Below are 21,321 nucleotides of genomic sequence, written 5' to 3' on the forward strand. Positions count from 1 at the left end.
ACCACAAGATCCAGCTATACCAGTCTTGAACATAAACCCCATGATACATTAGCGCAGGGAAACTTGCTCATCCAAGTTCATTACTGCTTTCCAAAAAGTGGAAATAGCCTAAATATCCATCAATTGGTAAATGGATAATACAAATGTGGTACATTTACACAATAAAATGTTATTCAGCTGTTAAGGAAAATGAAATTTGCAGGTAAATGGAGCTAGAAAAAAAATCATCCTAAGTGAGGTAATCCAGACTCAGAAAGACAAACACTGTATGTTTCTCAATATGTATATATTGATATTTTCTTTTAATTAATTTTTTATTCCTCTGTCATGCATTACATCCTGACCACAGTTTTCTCTCCTTCCATCCTTCTGAGTCCTCCCCACCACCTCCCCTCTCCCTCAGATCCACTCCTCTTTCATTTCCCTTCAGAAAAGAGCAGGCCTCCCAGGGATGTCAACTGAACAACAGCATAATAAGTTACCATTAAACTAGAGACAAACCCTAGTTTCAAGGCTGGACGAGGCAACCAGTAGGAGAAAAGAGGTCCCAAGAGAAGGCAAAAGTTCCAAAGATACCCCACACACACACTGCCATTGTCAGGAGTCCCTTTCTTTTAAGCATTAGATATGTGCTTCATTTAGAAAATCCACAGAGATTAGGTAGATCATAATGGACCAGCAGGGTGGAAATATCTTCCAAAGAAGGAGAAATAGAATATACTATTACAAAGTGATAAAATGGACATTAGAATAGGAGGATTAGATGGGTAGAGGATGCAAGAGCAATATGAAGGAAAGATATAAGCAAGGATAAGTAACACTAAAGATCTTGTTTTCCCTTCCATAGCTTATAGAAACTTTATTTTCCTTCTTTCCTTCTTTTGTTCAAGAGTCTTCAGAGAAGCTCAGGACCACTGATTGTTGGTTCCAACCCACTCCATGGCCTCTGCAGAGGAGCTGCTGACCATTCCTCACGGGCTGGCTGGACACTCCAGTGTTCAGTAGGGAACTACTAGATAGGTATGGAGAGAGCATTTGCTTACACTCAAACCAGTTGGCTACCTTTGACTAAGATGCAGTGGACATAGGAGCTAATAAAGTCCATTCACTCAGAAGTTCCTCCTTGGTCACAGCCTTTTTAGTAGTGGCCTGTTCTTCCTTCTCAGTCTCTTCCAGATCTCTGTAGAAGTAGAAATGAGGCATAACACCCCATGGGTGCTCATGGTAGATCGGGCCATACATGTGGAGTATTCACAGGCCAGCATCCACCACCACCTGAGACCCACTGAGTGAGCCCCTTTGTGGTTGCATGGAATGGCAACATCCACACAGCACAAAGGAGGATCTGTTACAGACAGCAATGGTGGGCAGGTTGGCATAAGAGGCCTCTGTGGCTGGCACATGGTCAGCCTTTGGATCAGTCACCACTAGCAGCTGTGACTCCCTGAAGGCTGCTTGGATTTGGTTAATGCAGGTCCCAAGTGTGAAGCCACCAGCAATTAGTGTGGTTCCCGCAGCAACAGCAAACTTCAGGAGGGCTAGTTGACCAGTGTTCCCGGAGGAGATGAGGCTGAGGTTGACGTCAGCAGGGTTCTCATCAGCAAGAATGGCTTGAGCTGTGAACAACAACGTATCCAACGTTCTCTTCAGATTTATGGTACGGATACCTGTTGTGGTATTCTAATTGTACTGAAATGTGATTTTGATTGTATGTTAATAAATAAAGTTACCCGGGAGTCAGAGCTATTAGAGCCATAGCAAGAGTGTGGCGGTGGTGGCACACGCCTTTAATCCCATAGATCTCTGTGTGTTCAGGGATACAGCCAGCATTGGAGACATATGCTTTTAAGACCTGGGGAGGCTGTACATACAGACAGTGACAAGGCAGTCATGTGTTTGGGTTTACAACAAATGAGAAGGCAGAACAAAATACTATAAAAAGACGGACAGACAGGATATAGCTCTCTTTTGGGAAGCTGGGACACCACAGGAGGAAGGGTGAGATTTTAGAGCTCTGAGCTCTGACCTCTCGGCTTTCTCTTTTACATTGGTTCTGTGTTTCTTATTTAAAAAGACTGTTGGTTACATCTACAGATACCACCACTTTTCATTTTACAGATGGACTGCTCCATCTGGAAGTCAAGGTTGGTGCCAGGTAAGTGGGTTTTTGTGGCAAGGAAATTGAGGACATCATCTCCCTTCATCTGCAGGACATCAAGGGCTCCAGACATTGTGTAAGTTTCCCTATAAGTCATGATGGTAATAAAGAACAATGCCTTGTTGTCCTGTTGCTGGTCAGTGCAGAAAAGCTAACGTCCTGAAAAGTTATGGAAACCCTACTGATGTAAAATCTTCCTAAATATGGATAAAGGGATTCTAAATGGTATTACAATATAACAAGGGAAACAATGGCCAAACTAGAAATCATATGCTATCAAATAATATCCCTAGTACCCAGAATGGGTTACCTTTTTTTTAGTAGTGGCAGAGCTTTTAAGAGTTGAGGTCTAAGAAGAGGAAATGAGGTCTAAGAAGAGGAAATCATCTTGGCAGAAATAAATATAGTTCCTGTGGGATCCAAGTGGGTTCTTGTGAGAGCAGTAAATACAAGAAGAAATCACCTGACCGAAGAATATCTATTATCTCCCATCAGCTGCATAATATTTTCTCTCACATATTATTCTATATAAACCATTCAGCATCAAATATTTTGTGATAGTACAAAATAGACTGAGACAATGTAACAATTCAGAGAACCCAGTGATTTCCTTGAAAAATAGGAAGGCTTCATAATACCAGGCCTGTTGTCCTAAAGGACACCAATCAACTGAACCTGATGGTATCTGAGCTATTTACTCACTATCCTGAGAACATTCAATATAAATATTATTTATCATATCACTTCAGTTTAAAATACTTTTCTTCAAAAGCCTAGGTATGTATGTTTATGCCATGATCCCTACACTATAGTTCCACAGCTGTAGAAAAGCTGTGATACATACTAATATCTGATTTTTCTCTCACACACCTACTTCTATTTATATTATGTACTTGGCTTCTGATGGCATCTGTGCTGTCAATCACTGCTTTGACTGACAGTCCATCAACTTAGGCCTCACCAGTTCTGTGCAACGACTAGACGGAGCACAATTGACCTTGTTGCAGTTCATTCCATATCAGGATCCTAGAAATGGTCTGAAAGCTTAGCATGAGCAATATGCAGATGATACTTGTTTTTCAATAGTTTTGAAAAATCAAGTGTCACACTAACTTTTTTCATTGTAATTTGAAAGTAAAAAATTTTAAAATTTACACTTAGAACATATAAGTAATTAACAATTTCATAAAATTAAATGCATTCATTCTATAAAATGATACAGAATTAGCCTGAGTTATTAGGACTAATCAAATAAAAATATATTTAAAGAAGAAAAGGGAAAGTACACTTGAAATAATTATATATTGTAAACCCTTCTCCAATCAATAACAAAAGTACTAGTTAACAAACAATATCTGGGGAAACACATTATTACATTTGGGGACAAATGACCTGCTGTATATACTATGTAATTACTGAAAATATTTATTTTACTTGAGATCAGATATTGATCATTGCTCCTACATTCCTACACACAAGGGAATGCATTCACAAGCATTCATTTTTAATGAATAATTTTCATTTTACTATGTGTCAACTGAGTGTCCATATAAATATTAATGAAAAATTCACTATATGAAAACCAGTTAAAAGCCGAAATTAAACCAAAACTATCTAACTAATATGTCAGGCATGTGCATGTGTTCTTATAAAAAAAGCTTCCAGAAAAGTAGTTTTTGAAGACAGTGAGAATTTACTATATTCAACATTAAAATAACTTCCAAGCAAACATGATACTCTAGAGGATTGCAGCAGTTGTGAGAACAGCTTCCTGATGGAGAAAAGGTCAGGTTATTAAAGAAAGAAAAATAACAATTTCCTAACTGATAATATCATACCATATATATTCAAGAGTGAAGTTTATTGTTACTTTTCTAAAACAGAAAATAATAAATATTTTATATTTAACATAACACTGCTCTATTTTGGAAGAAAATATTATAAAATATTATCTTACATTTAAAACAGTTATCTGAATGTTGGAAACATTTACTGTAATGTTTCCTCTGGTAAAATAATTTTCTCCAATGAAGAAGTAAATATCATTACCAATAATAATAATTTTGCTTATTTCCACTTTCCTCACATGTGAGTTTCTATCAATATTTTGCCATTTTAATACTATGCATTTGTAAGCAAAGTGTAATAAAGAACTATTCAATTCAAGCCTGAAATAACTACAATTTCAATAATCTGTGTGCTTTCAACACAAATGTGAATTCCATACTATATTTCACAGAAAATTAGTTCAGTCCCACATTTCTGTGGCCTACATGCTCACAATCTTGAAAAGCGATATATTTTTCCATTCCTTTAATAGTCACATATTTTGAAATCTACACCTACAGCATCAGAATTTAGCACACCCTGAAAGTAACACCTTGTTAATTTGAAAACAGTCCTCTTACATAGCAGGCCATTAATGATAGAGAAAGTAATTCTATACCAAGGAGAAGTTCAAGGTCTAAAGACTGGGAAAGGTCATTGATGCCTATCATACACACAGCATGGCAACAGTGTGTGGGACAAAAGGAAAGGAAAGATACAGACAAAAGTTAGGGCCTCAGTTTCCTCTGCCTTTTTAACCATTTTGCCATCTTTGAACTCTAGGTGTTGATAATTGGGGAACTATGACTATCTCCCACCTCTACTCACATGACTACTTCTGCCAAATCATTAATCATCATCGTATGCATCATCTGATTGAGAAAGTCGCAGCAGTTCTGAATGGGTATGACAATTCTTCATTATGAAGATATGAGAGGTTTAGAAAGGTCAGAAAACCATACCAAACATGCAATTTGTTAAAGCCCATTGAGTTGAGACTTGTCCTAAGAACAATGCTGTGTTTGTCAGCTTCAACTTCTAAAACAAAATAATTGAAGGATTAAACGTGCAAATAAAGGGATTTTTTTTCAGCTCAGGGTTCTAGAATTTAGAGTCCAAGAATACACAGACCAATGGCTTTGGATATTTAGCCAGGATAGCACATCTCACTGGAAGGATAGGTTGGAGAAAACTTAGAGGCAAGAAGATATTAGGGTTCAATAACCCTTTAATGAGCACATTTCCAACGAACTAATGATCTTCCAGTAAACCTTACAACCGAAAGATCTACAGTATTTCTCAATATGCCATTTTGGGCTCCAAGCCTTTAACACAAGGACCTATAAAATATCGCATGTTCAAACCACGAAAAGGGTAAAATAATTGCAAAATGTTAACTGTAGAAATAAGAATTTTACAAATTCTTGAAATGTACTGGTTATTTCATATATCATAGTTGTGACACTTATGATTAAAAAATAATGACAAATGCTCATTGTAGAGTATAGAAAAAGGCAATTGATGAATTCAGGGAAGTAGAAGGAAAGAAAGTTTTTACTTTTAGTTACTATCTACACTGTCTATAAATTGATAACAATCAAAAGCTTGGATGCAGCGGGAGAAGAGAGTGGAGATGAACTACTAAGTGCAGATACTTACTCGGCATCCCATAAATTATCTCAGCATTTGAAGAAAGATATGGGGCTGTGCAAAACAGTTGTTTACAAATCACATATGTGTTAACAAAAGTCATGGGAGCAGGAGTAATCATGTATGCAAGATGTGTAAAGACATAAGAAAGCCTAGAGGAGGGGTAAAGAGAGAGAAAGCATAAGCAGAATGTTTGGGTACAGGAAAGTCTGTAGACAGAAAGTCTGTAGGTTTGATACAGAAAGCTTCAATCATAGCTCCCAGGTATGAATTAATTTTTCCTATTAAGCTTGAAGGCCTGAGGTAGAAGATCAAAAGTTTAAAATGGTTTTTGAGGGAAGAAGTGAAGTTTATTAGAGAGGGTTTAAAAAAATATTAAAAGACAACATCAAGGTTCCAGAGGTTTTAAAGCCTGAATGTATACAGGACTGACTACCATAGACCTGTTATTTTTATTCCCAAGTATTAAACACATTGGGTAAAGATGTGAAATAAAAGAACTGGTCCAAACCTATAGTTCTGCCATGCAGTTTGTCTTAGTGAGAGTTTCTATTGCTGTGAAGAAACACAATGACCACTACAACTCTTATAAAGGAAAATATTTATTGGCATGTCTTATATTTTCAGAGGTTTGGCCCATTATTATCATGGTGGGACATAGCAACATGTAGGCAGACATGATGCTGGAGGATCTGAAAATTCTGTATCTGGACCCAAAGGAAACAGAAAGTGAACTGAAACACTGATTGTGGCTTGAGCATATATGAGATCTCAAAGCCAACCCCCACAGTAGACATACTTCCTCCCAAGGCCATATCTGCTCCAACAAAGCCATACCTCCTAATAGTGCCACTCCCCAAAATCTTCTGGGGCCAATTACATCCACACCATCGCACAGTTAAAACAAACAAAGATGTTTGTGGATAAAATCTGTAAACTGAGGCACAGCAGAATCCTAGAATTTATTTTTGCGGGGTGGGGGACAGATTGAAATTAGAAAATTCAGAAAGTAAATTTGAAATCGGGGTTTAGTACTTTTAATGTGTTTATTTTAAAACCCCTGCTGTTCTTAAGTAATACAACCATATCATACTTTCAAACAGTTTGCATTTTAGACAGACTACTCTTAAAATACTTTTGTTGTTGTTGTTGTTCTCATGATATCTTGTCACTATCTAAGGCCTCTTCTTTCTTTGCCTTGCCCTGGTGTCTGAGTTACTTTTCTATTGCTATGATAAAACATCATAAGGAAGGCAACTTATAAAAGAGAGTGTTTCATTTGGCTTACGAATTCAGAGGGTGAGAGTCAATGATGGCAGAATGATGGATGCTGAGAACTCACGTCTTGGTCCACAACCAGGAGACAGAGAGGGAGATTAGGCATGGCAGAAAGCTTTGTGTCTCACAACTTGCTTCCAGGGACTCACCTCCTCAAACAAAGCCATACTTCCTAATCCTTCCAAATAGAAACCATCAACTGGAGACCAAGTATTCAAATCTATAAGCCTATGGGGACTGTTATCATTCAAACCACCCCAGTCGGTTAGGTTTCTGTGGTCTCCTTGTTTTTGTTTAACCGTGCAACTCTTTTTTTGTCCATGTTGTCACATCTCTTAAATGCGGATGGAGAGTGTCTTTTAACTCCACGACAGAACTGTAAACCGGGATCATTTCAATTCTTTACTGTCATCATCCACGTACCCAGTAAGTCGAATCACACTGGAGAAAAATCACATTTCCGGAAATGTGAGTTCAAGGGTATACATTTGTGTTCATTTCCCTCCTGATTGTAAGTATGGTAACTTTACTTTATGGATTTTCATTATTTAACACATAATACTTCAGCCATATTGTGAGTTAATGTTTAATGATGTCTTAGTTACTTTTGTATTGCCATGACGGAACATCAAGTCCAAGGCAACTTGTAAAATTAAACGTTTAATTGGGGGCTTGTGGTTGCAGAGGGTTACAGTATATGACCAACATGGTAGGGAGTTCTTTTTTAGTTTATTTATGTGTATTGTGCACAGGTATGTGCACATATACTTGGTTGTATGTATGAATGCAAAGGACATATCTGGTGCCTCTATCACTCGCCACCTTATTTTTTAAGACAAAGCATCTCACTGAACATGAAGTTTACTAAACATTTTGGCTATTTTATTAAGCTGGTTGGCCAGCACTCCCTGCTGTGGGATATCTTTCTGTAGTCTGTGAATATGAGTTGCTTTGATTGGTTGATAAATAAAGCTGCATTGACCTATGGCAAGGCAGCTTAGAGTCAGGTGGGAAATCAAAGCAGATATACAGAGAGAAGAAAGGAGAGGAGAGAGAAACGGTAGATGCTGAAGTAGAAGCAAGATGCCAGCAGACCAGTAATGCCATAACCATGTGGCAAAACACAGATTAATAGAAATGGGTTAATTTAATATGAAAGAGCTAACTAGTGAGAAGGCTGTCCTAGGCCATACAGTTTGTAATTAATATAAGCCTCTGAGTTATTTTTTCATAAGTGGCCAAGGGACCATGGAGCTGGGCAGGACTGGAGAAACTCGAGACCATGAGTCCCCAAGGGAATGGAGAAATTTCTGGCTACAAATCCTTAAGTTCCTTGTTTCTTCACTGGACTCCCTAATTCTAGGGTTATAAGCAGAAGCTGTCACCCCAAGGCCTCATTCTAATACAAATGCCATTTTACCTACTGAGTCATCTTCTCACCCTCAGCATACTCTGCATTCATTGGCTAATGAAGACCAATAAATACAATAACTTATGCTTCTAATTCAAGCCAAGTCCCTCTTCTCTTGAACTAATGAAATATTCAATTCAGAGTTTCTCTGAGATCTGTAGTAATGCTCTCAAAGTTCATTTTTTTGTAAGAAATCTTAATTATTCTTTCATTTTCATTAACATCGTAGCTTTTCAAAAGTGAATACAGAATCATAATCTGGATGATTTGGGAAATCATTTAAATTAACAGTGGGCTACCTTTTATTACATCATGGAAATTAAGACAATGGCATCATGGAACATTGCATAATCACAAGTTTTATTGACATCCAGTCACCTACATGTGATTCAAGAATTGAGGCATTAAAGAGACCATGTAACCAAAGCCAAAGCTCAGTGAATTTTTTTCAGTCATTTAGCTGTAGGAAGACATTATTCACTATGTTAAATTAATATATTAATATAGCAAGTTTCAGTGGTTTGCAGGTTTGATTTTTTTTATCCTATTTATCAGATTGGTTTGTTCATACATGTATGTGTGTATAGAAAGAGAAAAAGAGAGACTAAAAGATTTAATTATATATTAAAATGCACCAATCAATAACAAAAAAATGTACAATTTTTGTTTTGTAAAATGTTTGTGTGTCTCACAATTTTGAAGGAAAAAGATTGATAAGATTATCAATTAAAAGATTCATTTTCTTTATTTTTTTCCTCTTGTCTTTTAAAGAAAAGTTGGCATAAAACAAACAAAAGACATCATCAGAAACCATGCTTATTTAGGTCAATTCTGTACCAACTATTTAATTAAACATCCAATTAAACAAATACCAGCACTTCCACAACATGGCAGCTGCTCTGGAAACATCCAGCACAGTTTGCGGCACCGGACTCAAGTACAGTTTGCAGAACTGGACTGTGCTCCTATTAGCCTTCATGACTTTGTTACTTGGCTCATCCTAAAAGTCAATCAATGTCTGTAAAGTATCCATAGGAAACTAGCAGAATGGAATAAGAAACAAAGAATGGAATAGTGAAAGGTATCCCCTCAGCAGCTGGATGTTTTCAATAACATTTGTATCACTCAACCAAAGACTCTGTGTAGAATTAAGAAGGTAGAGGTAGGTATAAAACACAAAATAGTAACCAATAAACAAAGCAGGTATGATAAGAACTTACCATAAATATTCATATATACTAAATTTCCCATGTAAGCCACACATGATAAAATTGCATGCCTTTGTAATATCAAGTATGACATGAAAAAATAAGCCATCAATTTCCCCTGATCTAGAATCTTGATAATAATTCAATTTACTGTGACTTTCCATTCCTTATTCAAATTTATTTTACTTTATGATACATCTCTACAAAGTGCATACATATAAACATAAAAAGTGATAAATAATTCAAGTGGAATTAATTTAAATAATTTTAATAACATCATTTCCATAGTGTTATTATTTTATCTAATTGAAAAAAGCTTGTGAGAAATACTTTGTTTTGTATACTCAAAGGCAACTTTATTTCTATCACTTTAGCCACTCAGAGTTCCTCAATATATGTTAATTAGCTTTATCCTCTACTTCTTAGGACATTCATGTCAGGTGAAATGATTTTATAATTTTCGTTGTTAATTATTAAAGGTCACAAGTTGAATTGTTGAGGTGTTCAGCTGTACTATTGCTGAGTGTAGAGCAGGTACATGTGCTAATTAACAGAAAGGTGAATAATTATTTCTAATTCTCCCTAGTTTTTTCATAAAAGTATTTTTTCTTTCATATTTTGCTCATTTTTAACATTAACATTGGCCTGTCTTCCTCCTTTATTCTCTAACAACCGTACATCTTCTTCCCCCATTAAATTTATTATGAGCACCAGATCTAGAGCCACCACCAGTAAGGGCCGTTTTAGCTTCAGAATATGGACCATCATTGTTAAATATGGCAAAGGCGAGTCTTGGCAGGATCTTCACAACCGCTGGACACAATCTTGCAGAGGAACCTATTAGGTAAGAAGCACACATTTCTATATGTCTTTCACGACTTCAATAATATATGTGTCATTTTCTGGGGGCTGCTAAACCTTGGTTGGTTCCTTCTTCATACTAATGATTTGTTAATGCTTTACTATACAAGTCTTGTTCCAGCAGTATCACAATATATTCAATTGTTTTGGTGGCATTCTCACCAGAAAAAAAAAAACAATGAAATATTTGGGTTAAAAAATTATAACGTATCCATTTTTATAACCTAATATAATTAATGATATACAATCAACATGCACTATAACTCAGAGTAATGTTGCACCAAAGAATGCATTCTTATTTCTAAGCAGCCATCAAATGATACTTTATATTTAGCTCCCACTCACTTTAGATTCATCATTTATTGATGTTAATAGAATGTAATTATTTAAATGTAAGATCTTTAGTTTATGAAAGAAATAATTCCCCGCAGCTGACACCTGGAAATGTCCATCTAACCCACCTGCCTATACTCTATCCCCCAGCTTTCCTCTTAGACAAAGGTCAAATGGTAGGTCTAGGATGGCCATCTATGATACTTCTGCATCTGTTTATATCTTTCTCACCTTTTCTAGAATTGGAGCATCTGTGCTTTTACTACAACTTGAATGATGCAAATGACAGCCTTGAAGAATGGGATGAAGGTACAATAAGATTTACTGGAACTGGGTTTGGTCAAATTGAAAGAAACTAAACTACTCTATTAGCGTTATTTTATTTTTATGAGGGAGAAAAGACTGCTTCATCCTCATTGTTTGAGAGCAGGGTGAGGAAGGTATGACAGCAAGGTCTCCTGGCTGTGTAAGCAGAAATGTAGGTGCAAGATCAAATACAAAGGGAAACCGAGTACTGAAATTTTAACAGCTTGGCCTTCAGACTGTGGGTTGCATAACTTCTTGGAAAAACTTTAAATTATGAAAACCATGCATATTATATGTCTATGATGTTGTATCTATCATAGATATAGATACATAGGAGAGAAAAAGAATGAAATAATTAGTAAGTCATTAGTCCAGTGGTTCTATATGAAAAATTACATAAGAACAATTCTTTATTGGGTAAAAGTAAAATAAGACCTCAAATATGGGAGCAAAGGGGCCACATGCAAGTAACTGATAAATCAGAGATTTTTTGCAAATATTGTAGGTATAGCCAGAAATGTAAGCCAACATGTGAGTGTAGGAGAAATACCAGAAAGCCATGGCACAGGCTGTCTCTGCATTATCCTACCAGAAAGCCATGATGCAGACTCTCTCTACACTATCTCCCCATTGCCTATATCAATGAAAGCAGTTGTTCTAGGGCCATTTAAGGTAAGTCATGCCTACCCATCTCCTCTTCTGACCACTATCATCTGCTTCCTTCCCACATTTCTTGCATGCTTCTACAGAGGAGACAAAAATGACTCCTTTAGCAATCTGAAATTTTCCATTACACTGGGAATAAATACAGACTTGATTGTAACACAAACTTCTAAAAGTCTTATCATAAAAAACTCAGAGCCTGATATTGGGGTGAAAGATGAAAGATGAAAGAAGCAGAGCAAACCGCAGTCATCACCTCTGACCTCACCATCTCCTCAGATTGAAAGAGCTCCAGCTGAAAAAGCCTTCAGCTGAAAGGGACGTTTCTGCTGAAAAGTCTTTAGTTCCTGTCTCCTCACACTTTACATACCTTTCTCTGCCCACTCATATCATTTCCTGTCTCAACTTTCCTAGTGCTGGGATTACAGGCCTGTGACTCCCTAGTATTGGGATTAACGGTGTGTGTTATATTACTGCCTGGTTCTGTTTCTCTCCTAGACTAAGTCCATCTCATGTAGTCCAGGGTGGCTTTGAACTCATAGAGATTCAGATGGATCTCTGCCCCCTGAGTGCTAGGATTAAGGGTGTGTGCCACCATTGACTGCTTTCTTTGATTAATCTAATGGCTTGTTCTGTTCTCTGATCTTCAGGCAAATTTATTAGGGTACACAATATAACACCTCATTTGATCTTGGTCTGTATGTTTCTACATGGTCTGTCTTCCCGTCATGACCGTCTACCACTCTCCTCTAGATTTCCCAATGGGCCAGGTCTACTTTAGTTTCACAGTCTCTGCACAACAAAACTTTCATGTAAATATTCAAATGTTTTTCGTTACATTTTGCTCACGGCTTGGCTGAAGGTCTATTTGGTTGGTGACAAGCCTCTACTTTGGAAATATCTCTCGAATGAAGCAACCCAAGCCCCTTGATAGACATTGTTTTCCTTTTCCTTTTGTTATAGTGAATTATCTTTTTACTTCATAATGTATTTTCCCAAAAACAATTTGTTTGCCCTGTACACAAAAACAGTATTATTCACTATTGGAACTCATAATGTACCCAAAGTGCCAATATGTGGATGGGATATTTCACGTGTGCCTTGCATAAATACATTTGATTTCATCATTTTAGTTCCAGAAAAAGGAATCTAAAGGAAAGAGCCTACTGATTTTGTTGAATTGACTTGCTGATAGCTCAGGGGTGAGCCATCTTGCAGACAAGTCATTTAGTAAAGTCTACCAATGTGTAGGACAAATTCACTAAGAAAATACAAGAATAAAGACTGCACTAGTTTTCCAGGGTTTGAAGATGACACCACAGGGAAAATGTCATAAGCAGAGCTTTAAATAGGGCAGGATATGGATCTTCAAAGTGAGGGAACACAGTAAAATAGGGACTGTGTTCACCCATTAAAAATAAAAATCCTCATTTGGAAATTAAAATGTGGGAGGACAATGATATTTTTAGAAATAATTATTTCTCTTAGTCACAGATTAGGCTCGTCTTTACTTTTTAATGAATGTTATTGAATGTTCTATTCCTGAACTCTATCAGCGTGTGATATGATCCTTCTCTGTGGGAAGCCTATTCCAGCTACTGTGTAGGTTAAAAGATGAATAAAATATTGCTCTTACCCATGGGATTCTTTTCTCCATTCAAGAGATCACATTGGGATGTTAACAAGTTGAGTAAAAGGGGAGAAGAAGCTAGTCCTTTGGAGGAAATTATACGGAAGATGCTCTGGGTCTCACGGTGGAAAGACAGCATCTGGTACATCAGGAAGTGGCAGGAAGCTGGTTTTTACTCCAAACAGTAATCTTGATTTCAGAGATAATATCATCTCCCAAAACCAAGCTGAGAAAATTAAAGGGGCTTGTTGTATTGCTGCTATTTTAGATTGATGTAAAAATACCAGGCAGCTTTCATTTTGAATAAGTGATTCTAAATACTGGAAAATGGGGAAATAGCAAATATTAAAGCATTGTTGCCTCCTTTTTGTGAGTAGTTTCCTTATATTGTCTATTAAAATCGGACTCTGACTTGTTTCCTTTATTTTGAATAATCTCCAAATCTAACAAATTTTCTAAGTTGTGAAGATTTTTGAAGCAACTCAAGTTAGTATTAAGTTGATTATAACTTGTTTTTAAATTAAATACAAGTGCTTCTGCTAAAAGGCATTGTGTGTGTGCGTGCATGCATGTGTGCGTGCGTGCGTGCGTGCGTGCGTGCGTGCGTGCGTGCGTGCGTGTGTGTGTAAAACACTACATCATAAAATTGACTCACAAGGACAAAAAGGATTATGAAAAATTTTTGGACTTGATCACTCAAAATCAATTTAACCAAAGCCATTTTTTTTTGTGTGTTTTTTTTTCAAGACAAGGTTTCTCTGTGTAGTTTTTGTTGTTGTTTTTGTTTTTTTGTTTTGTTTTGTTTTTTTTTTGACTTTTCAGGAGTTTTAATGGTCAAAACAGAGAGGTCTGGTTCATTTCAGCTCCTTCACTGCCAAACCAGGGAGCAGGGACTGTTTCAGCTTCTCAGCCTTCTCCTTGTCTGTGATGACCAGGGTGTAAAGGTACCTGCTGCAGCGAACCTTGAGCTTCACATTATCCTTGTTCTTCTTGATCTTGACAGATTTGGCATCCTTCCGCCGGGCTGTGAGCAGAAAGTCCTTGATTTCCTCAATTTTCCGAGGCATGGCGACCGATGCTCGGCGCTGGAGACCGCTCAGCGGCGAGAACCGAAGAGAACGGAAAAAGAATTCTCTGTGTAGTTTTGCCATCATGGATCTCACTCTGTAAACCAGGCTAGCCTTGAACTCACAGAGATCCACTTGGCTCTGCCTCCCGAGTGCTGGGATTAAAGGCATGAATCACCACCGCCCAGCTAGCCAAAGCCTTTTAATATTAGTATCAACCCAGATTATTTTTGTAGGTTTTTGTTTTTATCTGCCTTAAACATTGGAAATCATGTTTCCTCTTTCAAGACATTGTGCCAGAGAGTATTTGTATCCAAATTGTTTCAAAGAGTAGCTAGGAAGAACATCAAGGTGTATTTTTTTTTTTCATTAGTTACCTTAAAAACAGAAAAAAATCTTCTCAGCTTCAGATTCATAAAATCATGTAAATTCTAAAACTTGTGTTTTAAAATCTTCATCCTTTTTCCTAAGAACTTAAAATATTGAGGAAGCTTTCTCTTAATTGTGAAAAATGGTTCCTCCCCAAATCTGAAAACGTGGCAGACTAGCAATCCTGGACAAAAGTGACTAGGTGGAGGCTGTGAGTGAGAACTTCTAAAAAGAGGGTGTAAAAGGGTGGGTCATCCAGGATAAGAAAGCTCAGCTCCATCACCTCTTGGAAAAAAATGAACTAAAGCCACAATGTGTCATTGCCACACAGGAACACACATTCATCAAAAGGGCCCCAATTCAATAGGCATGCAACTGTCAACAGTGTTGGAATATTATATTCTCATTCAGCAGGGAGGAACAGAAAGTTGCTACAGCCACTGTGCAATAGCGAATCACTCTCGGCGTGAGCCATAACTGAACTAAACACCTCACTCCTAAATGTATCCCAATCCAAATGTATGCGGGTCAACACCAAGAATGGCAATGCTCTTAGACAGGCACTTCCCAAATAACCAGACCACGGCCTCTGGGGATGAAATGAATGTCAGAAACAGAAAGTTGGGAGAGAAAAGCCATAAACATAAAATATTACGTCATTCAATTTTATAAAGTTTAAGCATAAGCATATCTCATGAATGGTCTGTACATGTCAGAGTTGCATTCATGTAGGGACTGGATGAGAAATAACTAAGGGAGTGATAATGAGGGCTTCTGGTATACTGAAGCTTGGAATACTGTGCTTCCTGATCTAGTAACATACAGACATTATTTGTAAAAAACTTAATAATGTATATGGATAGCATTTGATATTTATTTAAAACCATATATAAAACTGAACACATTGCATACTGGAAAGAAATACATGCGTGATTGCAATACAATCTACATACATTAGCATCACTCTTATCTACTTACCAAGCATCAAAACAATAATTTGTCTTACAGACATAAACTTTTTAGTGGCATTTTAGTGCTCATTTGCCTTTTAGTATTTATTTGGGTACCTTGAGATATAAAATAGATGAAATAATGCCTCCTTTTCTCTCAACAAGGCCATCACTAGCAGGGATAGATTTGAGTGGACAATACTGTGCCTTGGCTTTTGGGTGTCTGCTTAAGAATAATATCAATGTCAATGATAAGAGAGCATCCGACTGCTTTCTCCTGACCTATTTCTGAGCAGATGGATTTCATACTTTGAAGAGAGCATTCTGAAGAGCAGGGATTGGAAGTGGACTTTTCATGAAACATAGCCCATGATTACAGAGTAATTTTCTCTGCTAAATTATTAAGCCTTCATAATTATAACTACAGCTATAATTATGTTGCAAAAATTACCTTTAATAAAGATAATAGGCACTTTAGGTGGATTAGATCTGGAAATTTTAACACACACTATGTTTTATCAATTTCCCTCATATAGCTTTATTCATGAAAAAATTCTCAGGTGCCCTTCATGGAAGGTCACCTTTTTACTTAGTGAACACACACAAAAATTCATAATTGCTGGAATAACAAAACCTAAAATCATAATTTAATGATATATTAGTAATATATCATTATCACAATGATAAATTCAATGTTAAATTAGTGACATTCAACATAATATATGTCTGCTCGTACAAACACACATGCCTTTGATTTCACTGAGATTTATTAAAATAATCTGTTAACCTTAAAGGAGTACAATAAGTATATGCATGTTTCCCAGCATGCAGATTTCTCAGCTGCTTATTTTGAAGAACCCAAAGAGAATCCATATATCTTGGAGAACCAAGCCAAATAAAAATAAGTTAGGAAAGGTGTTCAAGTTCTGTTTCTAATGTATATACTAGAGAATTCCATTCAACAAAATACAGTAAACTTTAAAATTTCAAATGGTAGTGCATTCACTCATCCATTCATTCACTCTCTCATTCATAATTCAATACATATTCACTATGCGTGTGGCAACATTCTACAGATAAAACAAACATGTCTGTCCTTATAAACCTTACATGTTGAAATTAGCAGCACCACTCACAAGCATATGCATAAAACCCAAGGAACAATATTGAGTAATAAATAAGACAGCGAAAGGGGGCTATTGAGCAGTGTGGGGAAGAACACTTATAGTTAATATGATCAGAGAAGATATTAAAGATGATAAAACAGAACAGACAACATGAGTCAGAAGATACCTGGAGAGTGTAAAACTCATTTCAAGTACAAAATAAGCAATTGGACTAAATCTAGTTGTCAATCAGGAAGTTTTACTAAATCCTATTTACTCTTGACCCCATTAGGTAAAACTATGGTTTCCAAAAGTCTCTGTCCAAGATATTTGCACCAAGGTTCAGCCTCCGGAGTAGTACTACAGAAAGAAGTCATGGAACCTGTAGAGGGTGGAGCTTCCTCCGGTCACTAAGGTTGTGTCTGCAGAGAAGGTCATGGCTCCTTGGCTTTCCCCCTTTTTTTCTGACTCCCAGCCGTGAGGTGAGCAGTTGGCTTCACCACACATGCACCACCATCGCCATCCACTACACATCACTGGCCCAAAGAAATAGGTCCATGCAATCTTGAAGGGTAGCCCCAAATAAATGTTTTGTCTTTATAAATTAGTTATCACAGGGGCTGGCGGGAGAGATGGCTCAGTTGTTAAGAGCACTGTTTGTGCTTCCAGAGAACTCAGGTTCAAGTCCTAGTAACTGCATGGCAGCTCTCAGTGGTCTGTAATTCCAGTTCTCACAGAAGACTATGAGACCTCTTATGGCCTCGGAGGGCATATATGTGCACATATACATGCAGGAAAAAAAGACACTCATACACTTAAAAATTAAAGATAAAAGATAATAAATCAGCACAGGCAATTGATACAGCTGAGGAAGCAATACCAAACACCAGTGATTTTCTATGTTTTTCCACAGAGTATAGAACCTAGTCCTACTCTGACTATGTATTACAATTGAATTTTCATATTTTTTCAAAGAGAATTATATTATTCTTTGTAAAGGAAGGGACTTTTCCAAGGTATTATGGGTTATTATTGGATATAATTTATTATTCCCTTAGACTGAGAGCATCTATCCCTAGTAAAACCTACTGAAAATCAGCTCTAAACACTTACCAGAGCAGATAATTTATGTTACTCTTCCCTTTAAAATCTATTTTACCTTAGCTTTCTTTTTTTATTAAGAATTTTTTTTCATTCATTTTACACACCAATCGGTGGGAAGAGGGGGGATCTCTGATTGGTGTGTAGAATTTTCATATTTATATATTTTCTCAGCACTTGGTAATAAGAGATTTGTCCAGTTATGTTATCCTTCATTCCAAACGAAATTTGATAATCAAAAGGTAAACATATACGGAATAGAGGGCGGACCTTAAACAGGTCTCTAATCCCTAGACAAACATCTCAGCCAAGGGTTGTTTAAAATAATCAGACATGCAGATAACACAGCCACTTCGGAAAGGCTCTGACCCCTCCTTTAAAACTGTCAGTCTTTCTTATCACTGAGGCAAGTTAGCCTAAAATTTGCAGTTTATTAATTAAATAAGAGATATTAAGAAACTGAAATCAAGTTTTACCCATCCAAAATGCCAAGTGAAAAAAAAATGAACGAAGGCAGAGGAAATGAGCCCAGGTGCAAAGATTGTTCTTTCTGTTTGTTCTCAATGGCATTGCTCATTAAATCTTTCTCTGTCTTCCTCACTTAATAAAATGGAGACTGTGGGGAGTTGGGAGCAGGTAATAAAAGCAACAGAACAACGCCCCTCTCTCTGCGTGGAACAGTTCTTCCTTGAATACTTTGGAGCAGAAAGCCTGGAGAACCAGGGACTGACAGCCGCTGAGAGGAACTGCCCTCTTAAGGATGTTCATGTCAGGGTAAACCGAAACCAATGAACTAGCACCGAAGTCAAAAGAGTCTCAGAGTCCAGATTCAGCATGAGTAAAGAAGATGACTTAGCAGAAAGATTCTGAGAAAAACATGCGCGTGTGGCGATCTTAGACGGTTACGTAATTTAAAGAGAAAGCAACAGAAAAAGTCCACGCTCTCACTGCTTAAGATTTCCTTAAAGATTTCCTCTTTGACTCTGACGTTTGTATATGCATCAAATTCAGTGGGCTAACAGAGATAAAGGTATTACAAGGCAGGAATAAACATCAAATTCTGTACAATCTAACATCAATTAAAATGTGCAATTATCTTAAGTTTTCAAATTCGGAAAATGCGATTGTGGCAGTGTGCCAAAATCACAGGAGTACTTTTTCAACCACAGATAATGCCTCTTCCAAAATGTGAAAATGCAAACCTATACTAAAGAGTGCAGTACTTCAGACAGCTTCTACTTCTTCTTACGTTAGCGCTGTGACTCTCATATATTATGAACACGCTGACTCCAGTGTCAACTCTGTGTGTGTTTCAGAACAACAACCAGTACACCCAACAATGGAGTGCAGCACTCCTTTTTGGTTGCATTTTTGGCCACTCATATGCATACACATCCACACACCACATCCAAGAAGAAAGAGGAAGGTAAGAAGGAAGATGAGAAGTTGTACAGATGGCTAATAATAATAGGAAATAAACACTGGAAAGGATGTTGTGGTTGGATTTCAAAGTGTCTTATGCCATAAGAGTCTGGATTTTACTCTCCAAATGACATTATTTTAAAAATACATTTTAATTAAAATATAATTACATCATCTCTTCCTTTGCCATTTTCCCTTCCAACCAAATAAAGAAGAAAGCCACAGTGAGAACTTTTGCCAGCTTATACTTCTAACAGAAGATTAATATTAAGGCTTTACAAGGAACTCAAAAACAAAGAGCCGTGAAAACAAATGACCCAGTTAAAATTAGGCTACCAAACTCAACAGAGAGTTCTCAAAAGAAAAAAGAAAAATGGCCAGAAAATACTTTTAAAAGTGTTCAACATCCCCAGCAACCAGGGAAATGAAAAATAGGGAAATTTGTAATTTTAAGGAAAATGGGTAAGAAAAAGATTTAGATGATAATCTAACATGAACAGTGCAGGGTAAGGAGAGCATGTGGGAGACCATCAATCACATAAAAACAAGGAGTAGGCTTCACTAGTCCCAGTGGTGACAATAAGGGGGGAACGCAAAGTCAGAAGAACATTTAAAACTATTCTAAACATTTACATGCCTTTCCAAGTAATATGAGTACCTTTCACTACTATAAAATGTGAACGAAGGGATTAAGAAAAAACTAAAGTTGATCACAAGTAATCAGTGTCCACTTCCAAGATTATAAAAAATCATTAGAACACAGTAATATATTTAAAACGGTTATAGAATGAGAACATACATTAGCTACATAACCTCTACATAATAGCCAATATGGAGAGAAAGTTTGGGACATTACCTGCTCCAAGACTTCCTTATAGGTGATAGTTGCTTTAGTATTTGTAACAGGACTGTCATAGATGATGGCAATCTTATCCCCTTGGCCATTTTCAATGTGCCGATCAATAGCATTGTAACAAATATTAAGCATCCCTTCCACAAACCTGAAACACATTGCAAAGAAAAATTAATGACTGTTTTCACAATATTTTGTGTAACCTCTGTACTCCATATCTAGCTGAGATGGATGTCTTTAGGACAGTGTTTTCTACAGTACTTCATGCTGGGAAATGATGGTGGTAAAACACATATTTAGAATGACATCCGGAGAACATTTTTACTTTAATAAATATGGATTTATATTAATGTATAACAGGAAAAAATACACTTTGTACTTTCAACTGACAGCTTTGTGGATATTATTGCTTAGGATGAAAGTGGAGTCTACAGAACCTGAGTAATATTTATAGAGGTAAAATGAATCCTATATAACTTCGGTAGAGAAGCATTAGAGATTATGAAAAGGGAAAATGGTAGATGTATGGTGGACATTCTGCTAGCTTTTACAAGTAGACAAAACCCTAAAAAAGTCAGTTCTTTGAAATATATTGTCATAGTTAGCTTCAGTTGTCGACTTGGCACAGTTGGAAAGAGTGAAACTTCATTGAAGGATTGTTTCCATTGCATTGTCTTGTTTACATGTCTTTGGAGGCATTTATTAATTATTAATGAACAGGAGTGTTTTCAGCCCACTGTGGACTGTACCATCCTTGGTCAGATGGACCAGAACTGTATAAAAAGTTACATAGAGCAAGCAAGGGGAAGCAAGTTAATAAGTAGAATTCTTCCACAGTCTCTGCTGCAGTTTTTAGCTGCAAGTTGCTGCCTTGACTCTCTAGGTGATGAACTGTAACCTATATCAAATAAAATCTTTCCAGAGGCCAGTGAGGCAGGTAGGTGATCTTTAGACCTTCGCTCATCTTCCTCTCCTCCAAATCCAATCCCCCATTCTCATCCTCAGCTCTGTGGCAGACTACTAGCTGTGGCCTCTCCTCCCTCTCTGCTCCCAATCCCAGGACACTAAGCTGATCCTGGTTTCACAACCTGCTTTCCCCCCTCCTGTGGACCCCCTCAGAAACCCTCT

The 21,321-nt window shown here is 37.0% G+C and overlaps 1 protein-coding gene and 2 pseudogenes across 2 annotated transcripts in view; all 3 read right to left on the reverse strand.

Annotated features, from left to right (window-relative positions):
• Acss3 (acyl-CoA synthetase short chain family member 3) overlaps positions 1-21,321 on the reverse strand; it is a 178,551-nt gene that overhangs the window by 122,206 nt on the left and 35,024 nt on the right. The window contains exon 2 of the mRNA XM_006983348.4: positions 20,197-20,341. Within this exon, the coding sequence (XP_006983410.2) occupies positions 20,197-20,341 (145 nt within the window). The remainder of the gene's footprint in view (positions 1-20,196; positions 20,342-21,321) is intronic.
• LOC102922784 (small ribosomal subunit protein uS2-like) lies at positions 755-3,407 on the reverse strand (annotated as a pseudogene). Its single transcript, XR_013045509.1, has 2 exons — positions 2,099-3,407; positions 755-1,667 (listed from the first exon to the last, which is right to left on the reverse strand). The product of XR_013045509.1 is annotated as a small ribosomal subunit protein uS2-like (transcript).
• LOC102920554 (large ribosomal subunit protein eL38 pseudogene) lies at positions 14,115-14,491 on the reverse strand (annotated as a pseudogene).

The sequence above is a fragment of the Peromyscus maniculatus genome, chromosome 18 (assembly GCF_049852395.1).
Source record: "Peromyscus maniculatus bairdii isolate BWxNUB_F1_BW_parent chromosome 18, HU_Pman_BW_mat_3.1, whole genome shotgun sequence".
Taxonomy (NCBI): Eukaryota; Metazoa; Chordata; class Mammalia; order Rodentia; family Cricetidae; genus Peromyscus; species Peromyscus maniculatus.